Source organism: Palaemon carinicauda, chromosome 4 (assembly GCF_036898095.1).
Source record: "Palaemon carinicauda isolate YSFRI2023 chromosome 4, ASM3689809v2, whole genome shotgun sequence".
In the NCBI taxonomy this organism is placed as follows: Eukaryota; Metazoa; Arthropoda; class Malacostraca; order Decapoda; family Palaemonidae; genus Palaemon; species Palaemon carinicauda.
The window spans coordinates 96300706-96315119 of NC_090728.1; the positions used below are offsets into that span (position 1 = coordinate 96300706).

General features: G+C 48.0%; 1 protein-coding gene across 2 annotated transcripts in view; it reads right to left on the reverse strand.

Moving 5' to 3' along the window:
- Positions 1 to 14414, reverse strand: part of Snap29 (Synaptosomal-associated protein 29kDa) — a 131218-nt gene that overhangs the window by 80910 nt on the left and 35894 nt on the right. For both annotated transcript variants that reach the window (XM_068372512.1, XM_068372511.1), the window contains exon 3: positions 6675 to 6758. In XM_068372512.1, the coding sequence (XP_068228613.1) occupies positions 6675 to 6758 (84 nt within the window). The remainder of the gene's footprint in view (positions 1 to 6674; positions 6759 to 14414) is intronic.

The window sequence follows — 14414 nt, forward strand, 5'->3', positions numbered from 1 at the left end:
GAGCTAAATAGAACTTAAGAGCTCTAACTGGACACAGTACTCTTTCAACCTCGTTGCCTACGATCTCTCATAGGCAAGGTATATCAAAAGATTTAGGCCAAGGACGAGAAGGCAGTTCATTTTTGGCCAAGAAACCAAGCTGAAGCGAACATGTGGCTTTATCTGTAGAGAAGCCGATGTTTTTACTAAAGGCATGGATCTCACTGACCCTTTTAGCCGAAGCCAAGCACACCAAAAAAAAGCGTCTTGAGGGTGAGATCCTTCAGGGAGGCTGAATGTAATGGCTCAAACCTGTCGGACATTAGGAACCTTAGGACCACGTCTAAGTTCCACCCAGGAGTTGCCATACGACGCTCCTTAGAGGTCTCGAAGGACTTAAGGAGATCTTGGAGATCTTTATTATGGACAGATCTAAGCCTCTATGTCTGAGCACAGAAGCCAACATGCTCCTGTAGCCCTTAATAGTGAGAGCAGAGAGGGAGCGAACATTTCTCAGATGCAGGAGAAAGTCTGCAATTTGGGCTACAGAGGTACTGGAAGAGGAAATGGATGATGACTTGCACCAGTCTCTAAAGACCTCCCACTTCGACTGGTAGACCTTGATGGTAGATGCTCTCCTAGCCCTCGCAATCGCTCTGGCTGCCTCCTTCGAAAATCCTCGAGCTCTTGCGAGTCTTTCGATAGTCTGAAGGCAGTCAGACGAAGCGCGGGGAGGCTTTGATGAAGACTCCTTACGAGGGGCTGCCGTAAGAGATCCATCCTTAAAGGCAGACTCCTTGGAACGTCTACCAGCCATTGAAGTACCTCTGTGAACCACTCTCTCGCGGGCCAGAGTGGAGCAACCAATGTCAACCTGGTCCCTTCGTGAGAGGTGAACTTCTGCAGCACCTTGTTTAGGATCTTGAAAGGTGGAAAGGCATAAACGTCCAGGTGAGACCAGTCCAGCAGGAAAGCGTCTATGTGGGCTGCCTCTGGATCTGGAACTGGAAAGCAGTAAGTCAAGAGCCTCTTTGTCAGAGAAGTCGCAAAAAGATCTATGGTGGGTTGACCCCATGTCATCCATAGCTTCTCGCACACAGTCTTATGCAACGTCCACTCCATGGAGATGACTTGTCCTCTTCTGCTGAGGCCGTCCGCCAAGACATTCATTTTTCTTTGCACAAATCTCGCCAAAGGAGAGATGTTACTTGCCTTAAATGGAGTTCCTTCTGATCCGTGGATCAAAGACCCGAGCATTCCAGACTGTCCAGTGGAGCTCCCTAACTCAAATCCGATGCATCTGAATACAACACATGGTTTGGGTTCTTGATCGCAAGAGAAAGACCTTCTCGAAGTCTGATGTTGCTGTCCCACCAAGTCAGACATGTCTAGACTGAGTTGGAGATTGGGAAAGAGATACTCTCTAAGCCCTTCTCCTTGTTCCAATGGTTTAGGTGAAATTGGAGAGGGCATAGGTTGAGTCTCCCCAGAGAGATAAACTACTCCAGCGATGAAAGAGTTCCCACGAGGCTAGTTCAAACTCTTACAGAGCAACTGTTTTTCTCTTGCAAGTGAAGGACTTTTAACAGAGCTTGTTCCATTCTTGTGGGAGACGAAAAGTCCCGAAAAATCAGACACTGTATCTCCATTCCCAAATAAAGAATAGTCTGGGATGGGGTACTGTAAGTTACGACTTCTCTACGTTCACTATGAGACCTAGCTCCTTGGTTAGGTCTAATGCCCATTAGAGGCTCTCCAGACAGCGATATAATGACGACGCCCTGATTAGCCAGTCGTCAAAATAAAGGGAGGCTCTGAATCCTCAAAAATGTAGAAAGCTTGCTACATTTTGCAAGGGCCTTGTAAAAACAAGAGGAGCAGGAATGAGGCCGAAGTACAGTGCTCAACATTGGTACATTACTTTCCCGTCCACAAAACTTAGATGTTGTTGAAAGTTTGGATGAATCGGGATGTGGAAGTATGCATCCTGAAGGTCGAGAGAGACCATCCAGTCGCCTTCCCTTACTGCTGCCAAGACAGATTTGGTAGTCTTCATCGTGAAGTTTGTCTTGACAATGAACACATTGAGCGCACTTACATCTTAAGTACTCCTGCAGTGAACGTGGCTGCCAGATCATTGGAGCCATCCCTGATAGCCTTGTTCCTGCAGAGAACGTGGCTGTCAGATCATTGGAGCCATCCCTGATAGCCTTGTTCATGCATGACATAATTGTACAGCAATACATTGACAGCTGGAGAGACCTTCTTACTTAAGGCTCCCAGGGACCAATCCAACAAATAAAAACTTCAAACGCTCGAAAAACTCCTAACAGGAGATGGTCTAGCTCTGAAGCCGACCATAAAATCTTGGAGCGTCTCATGGCCAGGCGACGGGGAGTGTCTATGAGGCTTGAGAAGTCTCCCTGGGCAGAGGCAGGAACTCCCAAGCCGAGAAATTCTCCCGTGTCATACCAGACGCTCGCTCTATAAGCCAGTTTAAAAGGAGGGAAAGCAAAGGCTGTCTCCCCCATACTCCTCCTGGTGATCAACCAGTCGCCTAGCAAACGTCAAGCTCTCTTAGAAGAGCGAGAGAGCACTAGCTTAGAAAACAACGGCTTCGAAGTAGCTAGGCCTAGCGTAAACTCTGACGAAAGCGAACGAGGAGCAGCAGTTACAAAATGGTCCGGACAAAGATCCTTAAAAATCAGCATGATTTTTTTAAAGTCCATAGAGGGCTGAGCAGCTTTAGGCTCCTCTCCGTCTGACAAAGTCCCCAAAGGAATATCAGAAGGAGGAGGATCAGCAACTTCCTCATCTGAAGGAACCTCGTCCGACAATTGTCGAGTCTCATGAAAAGGAGAGACCTGCCGCGGCGGCAATGCTTGACAGGCAATGTCCACAAGCAAAGGAGCAGCAGTAGCAGTCGAGGAAGCGACGTCATGCCGCTGCTGAAAGGACTGAAAACCTTGCGACTGACCAACAACAACAACAGGAGTTGATGGACGCTCGACGTTACGTCGGAACTGCATTGACTGCCTAGACTGAGCAGTCAAAACAACCTTTGACTGCGGTGCTTGAGGCTCAACGTCAAGTCGAGGCAACTGAGCTGGTTGGCGAACGTCCTGAACGTCAACACGAGACTGCGGCAGCGGCTGAACGTCAACACGAGGCTGCGGCAGCGGCTGAAAGTCAACACGGGACTGCAGCGAGTGAGGATCCATGTCACGTGACTGACGTGACAAAATACCGACATCACGTTTCATAACGTCAAAAGGACGAGTAAAAGCTCGTTTGGGCGGCTGACGGCCAGAGTCTCGATCAGCGTAACGGCGAGGATCATCGTGAACCTGCTCAACGGTATACTCCTCCATAAGGGAGGCAAGCTTAGTCTGCATATCCTGCAGGACAACCCATTTAGGATCAACGGGAGTCGGGACGGGCCGAGACGATGGTAACGTCTGTGTCGGCAAAACATTGCCTTTACTGAGACTCTCGGAGCCCGTGTTACGCTTACGTTTAATAGGCGAACAGTCTTCCGACGACTGCAAAGGGTCAGAGCTGTCCCAATGGCTACAGCCAGGACGCTGGACCTGTCCTGAAGGGACTGACTTCCGCTTCAAGGGTCTAGAAACCTTGCGCCAAGGTTTCTTTTGCGAAAAGCCTTCGGATGACGAGGAGAAAACAGCCTCGCTCGTCTTATGGTAGGGGCGATCTTGACGAGAAACGCCCGATACCAAAGAGGGAACGTCTGTACGTTGGTTAAAGCCTCTCGTCCCCTCAAGTCCTACGACATTACTTCTCCCTGGTGCAGGGGAGCCTGAAAGAGGTCTCGGACTAGTGGAGCGACAAGCACGAACAAACGAACCCTCCGCAACACAGAACACATTTTTTGCACTTACTTCACTGATATCGTATTTTTCAATAATTTCACATTAGGCATGAATAAAACTGATTTCTACCTGAAGCACGCAATTCTCCCTTACATCAAAAGGTTATAATTGCGAAATGAGTCGTATAATGTAAGCACATTAGTACAAAATGAAACACACATGCAAAAATCAATAAACATATACATATATATCGAATAAAACGGAAATATATAAAGTTAAAAAGGATCAGTGACTGGGAAGGAGACTAAACACTAGTTCACTAAAGACTACGTTTTCAATCTCTCACCGTACAGTGCCTTGGGACGAGAATAAAAACTAAAAACGTTTTATCCTCTCTCCCCGTACAGAGACTTGGGACGAGAGTAAAAAACTGAATCGAGAACAACGTTACTCGCTCCCAAACTCCTTGTACAGAGACTTGGGACGAGAATAAAGATCGGATCGTTCTCTCTTTCTCTCTCTCTCTCTCTCTTGTCACACACAAGAGAATTGCCCACTCACCTTTCGTCAATAAACAGGTTATTTGACCAAAGGAAAAAACTGAAAGGACTAAGAAATTGAAAATTAACAAGTTCCTTTAAATTAGTATCTAAAACACTTCAGTTTGAAAGAAGAATGAACAAAACGTCAAAATCGATTTACTCTTTCTGCAAAGTGAAACCGTGATTCTCTCTTTCTCTATCGTAACGATAGAGCGCAAACTGTGTAGCATAAATAAACCAAACGTTAGTTCATCTTTGAAAAAAAAAAAAAAAAACAGCACGAAGACTATTCAAAGAATATATTTCTTAAAATATTTTCTAAAAAATATTCATTTCATAACTCTTACAGAGCAATTGATTTAAACTTAACAAAAATAAAAGTTGAATGGGCTCAATGTTGTTTAACTTCGTTTTCCAAGTTAGGACCGCCTACAAGGAATAGGTAACGGCCGCATATAAACAAAACATAAAATTTATCTTGATGTTTAGTATAAATGGAAAGCTAATCGAAGAGGCCTAATAAAGGCGGGTGAGATATAAAATATATAGAGGAAAATCTATAAATATCAACAATAATTTATAACGTGATAAAATAATTACTAAAAGCCTTAAACACACTTCCGTACACTGAGGGAAGGGTCGGCCATCTTTACTCAATGGAAAAACCAGAGATAAAAAAAAAAAAAAAAAAAAAAGCAAGGGCAAAACACTTTTCCTCTCCTTTCAAAAGCATTTCTTTTGAAGATAGTATTGAATAATCCAACACGGCGAAAGCAATAAAACCAAAACCAAGTACTTCACCAATTCGGTAGAAAACTCGAGGTCATAAAGCGAGTGGAACCAACTTGTCGACAAGACCGACAGAGAAGAACTGGAGCTGTTTACAAGTATATGCGGTATCTGGCCGATAGTCGGCGCTGGTGGGCACACCCGCAACCTTCATGGCGATCGCTCGCGAGTTTTTGGAATCTGTCGAGCCGTCGGAGACGTCAGCTATTATATATTCACCGGCTAAGTTTAATATTTAAAAATATGGTTTGTTAGTATGGGAACAAAGATTATTTTCACCACATTCTTGCATTAATTACTATTTTTCTCTAATAAAAATACAATTGAAATTCCCTTTTATACTTATCAAACTCCTAAAATCCCTACTTAAAAGAAGATAAATACAGCACCAAGCAAAATCTCCATGTCTTTGGATCATTTTCAATTTATGTAATGATTTTTCTATTTTTTCAGCATAAAACTTCAACAGTTGTATTTCTTCTTCTTCTTCAGGTAATAAACAGTTGTTGTTCTGAGCCAAATTCTTCATCAGATACTTTCAAGCTTAAGCCTTTTCAAGTTTTATCAACAGACAAATTTTTTCTGTTTGATATGAACATAAATGCTCTCTCTTTAATTTCATTAATAGCTAGGCATAACTCCTTGTTGTTCTGAGCCAAATTCTTCATCAGATACTTTCAAGCTTAGGCCTTTTCAAGTTTTATCAACAGACCAATTTTTTCTGTTTGAAATTAACATAAATGCTCTCTCTTTAATTTCATTATTAGTTATAGGCATAACTCCAGGCTTTACTGACATTTTGAATTTATTTCAAACTACAGAACACACAAGACTATAATCATGATAAATAAGGAGCAAAGAGGTTTCACTATGGCAACTGCTAACAGTAAAGTGATACCAGGTTGTCAAAGAGTAGGTCATGTGAGGAACCGCTGCATTTGGTGGAACCTTCTCCAGCATTGCGGAATTTCAGTTAGTCACCATTTCAAAAACTTTTGGATTTTGGATGAAAGATTCTCAACCTGTACTACAAAAATAAAATAACCATTCCCAAATGAACTTCAAAACAATCGACAGGAGAAATTACTAACCATATGAAAAAATGGCAATCTACCCTTCAGTGAGGTGTAGCCTTAATAACTGACACATATACAGTGAGGTCGTCCAAGTAACTTCATTGATAGCTTAATTCAAGTTCCAGAGGTGTAAGACTAACCTTCAAACAAATGTTAATTTTCACACAAACCAACTGATGCAGGATATTAGTATGATTCCATATTTCACTGACATCTTTTGTTTCGTTTTACATTGAATGTATGTTTGATTGGTGTGCAGTACAATAAACAACCTACAAACATTGACTATGTATAAAAAAAAAAGAAAAAAAAGAGAGAGAGAGAGAGAGAGAGAGAGAGAGAGAGAGAGAGAGAGAGAGAGAGAGAGAGAGAGAGAGAGAGAGAGAGAGAGAGAGAGAGAGAGAGAGAAGACATACTGCATCATTAAACCTTTAAATAAACTAACTAAAATACTGTACCTCTGCTGTCTCGATGCCAACTTTTTCAGACTCGTGCAGCAACCCAATACTTCGTTTTGATGATTCTAACGTTCGGTTTTCAATCTGAAATGTATTAATAGTAATCATTACACTTTCATAAATGAATGGTTATCTTGCATAATTGCTTTCTGTTCCTTCTATCTAGCATATACTAGTCCTATATCCTTTCTAGAAAGTTAATTCTTCAAATTTACATTATGTCTTCCCTGATCTGTATTGACCATATAAGTCACAGTATGCTAACATTAAAAGTAATTTTCACGTATTGAACTATATCTAAACTGATACTTCTGTGCCTATTACATAATTATATAATTTCCTACAATTTGGCCAGTAACTTCATTTAGTGAAGTTTATGGAAGTGAAATTAGAAATTTGTGATTGTGGTGCTAACTTTTTCATTACAGCACCAATGACAGTTATACCAAGATTTTTTTTGGCTCACATAATAAAGAAAAAACAGGAATTTTAATGTTTTTTTTTTATATATATAGTCCTCACTTGATTTTCATAATGCTTCTCTCAAAGCTTGATCATAACAATGTTCAACCCAGAAAACTAAAAAAAAAATAAATGGTTTTCTTTCCTTCCAATAGAAGTATGGTATCTAGACAATCGAGCAGCTAATGGCAATAATTATGGCATGGGTAGGCTTATTCCAAAACTTTAATGGAAGTCAGTGAAGGAAAGATACATACATACATACATATACCAAGACACCTCCCCCAACTTTGGGGGGTAGCCGACATCAAACAAATGAAACAGAAAAGGGGACCTCTCCTCTCTACGTTCCTCCCAGCCTGACAAGGGACTCAACCGAGTTTGGCTGGTACTGCTAGGGGGGCCACAGCCCAACCTTCCCCGTTATCCACCACAGATGAAGCTTCATAACGCTGAATCCCCTACTGCTCCTACACCCATGATCTTCCAAAGCACCGGAGGAAGCAGCAGAGCCTACCGGAACTGCGTCACAATCGCTCGCCATTCATTCATATTTCTAGCATGCTCTCTTGCCTCTCTCACATCTATCCTCCTATCACCCAGACCTGCCTTCACTCAATCCATCCACCCAAACTCTGGCCTTCCTCTTGTACTTCTCCCATCAACTCTTTCATTCATCACTTTCTTTAGCAGACAGCCATTTTCCATTCTCTCAACATGGCCAAACCACCTCAACACATTCATATCCACTCTAGCTGCTAACTCATTTCTTACACCCGTTCTCACCCTCACTACTTTGTTCCTAACCCTATCTACTCGAGATACACCAGCCATACTCCTTAGACATTTCATCTCAAACACATTCAATTTCTGTCTCTCAGTCACTTTCATTCCCCACAACTCCGATCCATACATCACAGTTGGTACAATCACTTTCTCATACAGAACGCTCTTTACATTCATGCCCAACCCTCTATTTTCTACTACTCCCTTGACTGCCCCCAACACTTTGCATCCTTCATTCACTCTCTGACATACATCTGCTTCCACTCCACCATTTGCTACAAGAACAGACCCCCAAGTACTTAAACTGATCCACCTCCTCAAGTAACTCTCCATTCAACATGACATTCAACCTCGCACCACCTTCACTTCTCGTACATCTCATAACCTTACTCTTACCCACATTAACTCTCAACTTCCTTCTCTCACACACTCATCCAAATTCTGTCACTAATCGGCTAAGCTTCTCTTCCGCGTCTGCAACCAGTACAGTATCATCCGCAAACAACAACTGATTTACCTCCCATTTATGGTCGTTCTCGTCTACCAGTTTCAATCCTCGTCCAAGCACTTGAGCATTCACCTCTCTCACCACTCCAACAACATGACAAATTCGTAGATAATTTGTATTTTTCCTAACTATACAAACCTTAGCTATTTACATTTGGTAATTACATCGCCGTGGCTGAATGACGAGCCATAAAGTTTTAACGAGGGTTTCCTACCCCACCGCTAGTTAGCGGGGGGGTAGGGAGGGGTAGGTAGCTACCCCTCCCCCCTCACACATACACCGGTGAATAGCTCACTTTACTTAGAGGTAGGACTTATCTTGGGGGACAGGGCTGGTGGGCACATAACTGTAAATAGCTAAGGTTTGTATAGTTAGGAAAAATACAAATTATCTACGAATTTGTCATTTGTTCCGTAACTGAAATACAAACCACGCTATTTACATGGGGTGACTTAACCCTTAGGAAGGGAGGTAAGTCCCCTGCCATACTGGCTTTGGCTTGCCCGGGGGCCCCGAACCCGAGTCTATTAAAAGAACTCAAGGGTCGAGGGGCCCCTGCACCTCGCAGGCAGTTGTGAGACTGCTGTGGCCTACGTAAGCTGTGTGTGAAGGTGAGCAGTGATTCGTCCTAGGAAGTTGACCTGGAGTTCTTCAGATGGAAATCTAGGCTAGGACTCTCCCAATACCACCTCGTCAGGGTATGGGGACCTGACAGTATTACAAATTAATACTAGGAATACAAGGAAGCATGGCTTACCTGCAGAGGTTCGAGGTCAGCTGTGCAAAGGACCCAGGATGCTGTTTCTCTCCATGGGAGGAGAGGATGAAGAAAAGAAAAGGGCCAGACAGATCTTTTCATTCACACAGACTAAAACCGGGTAACAATGCCCTCAACCTTCTGCTACTTGTCCAATAAGGAGCCTGAGGTTAGACCAGCTGTTGTGCAGCCACCACAGGGCCGATAGAGAACGTATCGAGCCTCCTGTGTGTCACGTCTTGCAGGTAGTGGGCCGTGAAGGTGGTCTGACGCTTCCACACCCCAGCTTGCAGGACCCGCGTCACTGAAAAGTTCTTCTTGAAGGCCAGGGACGTAGCCACGCCCGACGTCATGCGCCCTAGGGCGACGTGACGGAGGAGGGTCAGGATTCAAGGCCAGATGGATTACCTTGCAAATCCAGGCTGAGATGGTATTCCTGGTGACCCTCCTCTTCGTTTCCGCGGTGATCACGAACAACGCTCGCACCTGGGGGCGGACTGCAGCTGTTCTTTTAAGATACAACCTCAGACTCCTGACTGAGCACAGTAGGAGATGGTCTGGGTCATCTGTTACAGAACGGAGACTCGAAACCTGGAAAGAGTCGAACCTTGGGTCCGGCACTCCTGGGTTCTGAGTCTTAGCCACAAACTCAGGGACGAAGCTGAACGTTACCTCCCCCCATCCCCTTGAATGGGCGACGTCGTAGGAGAGACCATGAAGTTCGCTGACTCACTTGGCCGAGGCCAAAGCTAGCAGGAACACCGTCTTCCAGGTAAGGTGGCGATCAGAAGCCTGGCGTAATGGTTCGTAAGGAGGTCTCTTAAGAGACCTGAGAACTCAAACCACGTTCCAAGGAGGAGGTCTCACTTCCGACTGAGGGCAGGTAAGTTCATAACTCCGTATGAGAAGAGACAGTTCCAGCGAGGAGGAAATGTCCATTCCTTTGAGCCTGAAGGCAAGACTTAAGGCTGAGCGATAGCCTTTCACTGCCGAGACTGAAAGGCGCATTTCTTCCCGCAGATAAACGAGGAACTTTGCTATTGCTGGTAAAGGGCATCGAGGGGAGAGATACCCCTTCCAGGGCACAAACCACAGAAAACTCACCACTTCGCCTGATAGACTCCTGCGGATGACTTGCGCAGGTGGCCAGACATCCTTTCCGCAACCTGTTGCGAAAATCCTCTCTCTGTGAGGAGATGCTGGATAGTCTCCAGGCGTGAAGCCGAAGCGAAGCTACGGCTTTGTGGTAGATGTTGGAGTGTGGTTGTTTGAGTAGCTCGTGACGTGGAGGGAGCTCCCTCGGGATCTCCGTGAGGAGCTGCAGAAGGTCCGGGAACCACTGCATGATGCCATAGCGGAGCTATCAAGGTCATCGAGAGATTGACCGATGTTCTGGTCTTGTTGAGTACCCTCCTCATCAGACAGAACGGGGGAAAGGCGTACACATCGACGTTGTTCCACCGTTGTTGGAAGGCATCTTGCCAGAGAGCCTTGGGGTCTGGGACTGGGGAGCAGTACAGCGGGAGCTTGGTGTACAGCGCCGTAGCAAACAGATCCACTGTCGAGGGACCCCACAAAGTCAGGACTTTGTTGGCTACTTGAGGATCCAAAGACCACTCGGTACTCACTATCTGCGAACCTCTGATCAGACTGTCGGCGAGCACATTCCTCTTGCCTGGAATGAAGCGAGCCGCTAGTGAAATCGAGTGGACTTCGGACCATCTCAGGATCTCTACTGCAATTTGGGATAGCTGTTCCGAAAAGGTACCTCCCTGCTTGTTGATATAAGCCACGACCGTGGTGTTGTCGCTCATCACCACCACCGAGTGGCCCGCCAGGACTTGGTGGAACTTCTGAAGAGCCAGGAATACGGCCTTCATTTCTAGCAGGTTTATGTGAAGGTACCTTTCTGATTCTGACCACAGGCTTGAGGTCCTGTGGTTCTGAACGTGGGCCCCCCACCCTTTGTTTGATACGTCCGAAAACAGCATCAAATCCGGGGAAGGGACGAGAAGATCCACTCCCTTTCGTAGGTTCTCGTCTGCCACCCACCAACTGAGGTCCGCTCGTTCCGCAGATCCCATGGGGATCAGGATGTCCGGGGAGTCGAGTCCTTGACTCCACCGAGACTTCAGTCGCCACTGGCGGGATCTCATTCTGAGGCGGCTGTTGGGAACGAGACGGGTCAGGGAGGAGAGGTGACTGAGGATACGAAGCCACGATTGGGCTGGGAGTTCCTCTCGATTGAGGAAAGGTTTCGCAACCTTCCTCAGCCTTGCTATCCTTGCGTCTGATGGGAAGGCTTTGTGGAGATTGGTGTCTATGACCATGCCTAGATATAGCAGTTTCTGAGAGGGCTGCAGAGAGGACTTCTCGAGATTTACCACGATCCCCAGATCTTGGCAAACTTCGAGGAGCCTGTCCCGGTGGCGAAGAAAGGTCGCCTCCGAGTCTTCCAGGATCAGCCAGTCGTCCAGATAACAAAGGAGACGGATGCCGATCCTGTGAGCCCATGAAGAGATGATGGTGAAGACTCTGGTGAACACCTGAGGAGCTGTGGAGAGACCGAAACACAGCACCTTGAACTGGTAGATCTTGTTGTCTAGGCAAAATCTCAGGTACTTCCTTGAAGACGGATGTGTTGGGATCTGGAAGTACGCGTCCTTCAGGTCCAGTGTGCACATAAAGTCTCGCGGTCTCACTGCGAGCCTGACCGTGTCTGCCATCTCCATGCTGAACGGAGTCTGCTTGACAAACCCGTTCAGGGTCGAGAGGTCGATGACTGGTCTCCAGCCTCCAGACGCCTTTCTCACAAGAAAGAGTCGACTGTAGAAGCCTGGGGACCCGTCTACGACCTCCTGGAGAGCGTCCTTCTCCAACATGGTCTGGACTTTGGCCCGGAGGGCCTGCCCTTTCGCCGATCCCATGGCAAAAGAGCTCAACGACACTGGGTTCACTGTCAGGGGAGGTAGAGAGGCTGTGAACGGGACGCGATACCCTAGAGAGATCACGGAGATCGTCCAGGCATCCGCCCCGAGTTGCTGCCACCTTGTCGCGCAACTCTGAAGGCATCCCCCCACTGGTGGACATGCAGGGGGATTGCCAACCCTAGCGCTTCCGGCCTCGGCTGGTACCTCTAGGGTTTTTGCCTCCCCTGGAGGACTTCTTGCCCCTCCTGCTCTTGGCAGGAAAGGGCTTAGACACCTTGGGCTTCGCTGCGGTGGTCGTCTTCTTTGTTTTCTTAGCAGGACGGGGCTGCTGGACTACTGGAGGCTTATAGGGCCTCGATGTCAGGGCCCTATGGATGAGGGAATCCTGATTGGATTTCCTCCACCTCTCGGCAGTGAGCTCCACGTCCTTAGGCTCAAACAGGCTCTTACCGAGAACGGAAGAGTGTCTGAGCCTGCTAGACTCCGCACTGGGTACCTTATGGTGGAACCTCTCGGCCACAGCGTCCGGGCACTTGAGGATCGTGTTGGCCCACAAGCACGAGACTTGGTGGGATAGAAACTCAATGGTCCGTGTGCCCGAGAGAAGAAAGGTTTCCAGCGCTTTCCTGGTGCTTTCTTTGGAGAGGTCCTCGGACCGCACCAGGATGCCCAGAGACCCCAGCCAGATGTCGAGCCATGAAGTCGCCTGCATGGCGCACTTGATGACCTTCTCCTGGCTCAGGATCTCAGTGGCAGAGAAGGACACGTGCCGGTTGAAGAGACTCTCAAGAGGGACTCCCTCAGTGAGTTCTTCCACGGAGTGATGCAAGGGAAGACTCAGAGAAGACTCCTCGAGGATCTCAAAGTACCTCCTCTGATGGACTCGAGGAGGAGGGAGGAGCTTATTACCGGCACTCAATCTGCTGGAGGAGGCAAGCTCAGCGAGCTGGCCCTCGACCTTGTCCCTGGCACTCTTCATCCCTTGGGACCAGGGCAAAGCTGCACTGGCTCTAGATGATTTCTGAGTGCCGTAGACACGGTCCAGGACCGTGTCCTTCCCTTCACGAGGTGGGACCTCAGGGTCTGGGATCCCATTAAGGTTCCTCATGAGGGTCAGGACTTGCCAGAACGCATGTTCTGACTCCTGGTGCTCTCCTCCTGAAGGACATGCAGCGAAGTCTCCCGTCCCCAAGGGCTCTTCCTGGGGGGGACACGTGGATATCCTCGACGGCTCTAGACGGTTCCTGCCTGATCCTAGCTGACGATTTGGGAATCGTCTTAGTGTCCTTAGGCTCCCTCCTGGGCGGGATATAGGACTCGAGAAGCGAAGGAGGCAGGTCCTTCTCCACCTCTGGACGAGGAGGAACCTCCCCCATTGGTGCGATAGGGGAGTACAGTATTCCTGCTCGTCCGACTCTCCTGAGGAGGGGTAATCCTCCTCCGCAGGGGAGGGCGAGAAGGTCTGAGGGAGAGTAGGAGCCTTGCTTAAGGATCTGCGCGGGGACAGAATAGGCCTCGGAGGAGGATCCACGGGAGAGACTCCTCTCTTCCTCTTCAGGGGGGAGGAAGCTGCCGTTGGTTCGCGACCCGAATCAGAGAGGGCTGGCTTAATCGCCTGCACAAGAGCTCTGAGTAGGGTTCCGAACCAGGGCTGCTGTCTGACAGCTGCGCTGTCGGACATTCCCTCTGGAGGGAAGGGGATCGAGGGATCCCTAGGAGGTGTCGACAAACGAGGATTCGCCTGCAGGGCTGAAAGAAAATAATCCCTAGACCTGTCTGGGGAGCGCTCCCCCTCTGGCAAGCGCGCTGGTCTGCGCTTGCGGGGAGGGGAGCGCGACGAGGAAGAGTCCGCCTGGCGGCGATCGCGCTGGGGCTCGTGCAACGGGCCCTGATCAGGGTCGCGCGTGGATGGGTAGCGCGATACTGGAAACTCGCGTGGGCGCGATGGCGCGCAGGTGGGTGTTTAGGAGCGATGGCGCGCAGGTGGGTGTTTAGGAGCGATGGCGCGCAGGTGGGTGTTTAGGAGCGATGGCGCGCAGGTGGGTGTTTAGGAGCGATGGCGCGCAGGTGGGTGTTTAGGAGCGATGGCGCGCAGGCGACGGCGCAGGCGCGTGGGCGCGCAGCAGCTGGAGCGGGAACATGGCCGCGAGAGCGCGTAGGTGATGGCGTAGGCGTGCAGCGATCAGGAGCTGTAGCAGCAGGAGGCCGAACGCGCGGGCGCGCAAGATAACGGGGGCGCGCAAGATAACGGGGGCGCCTGAGCGCGTGCCCGGAAGAACCGGCTGAGGGCGCGTTAG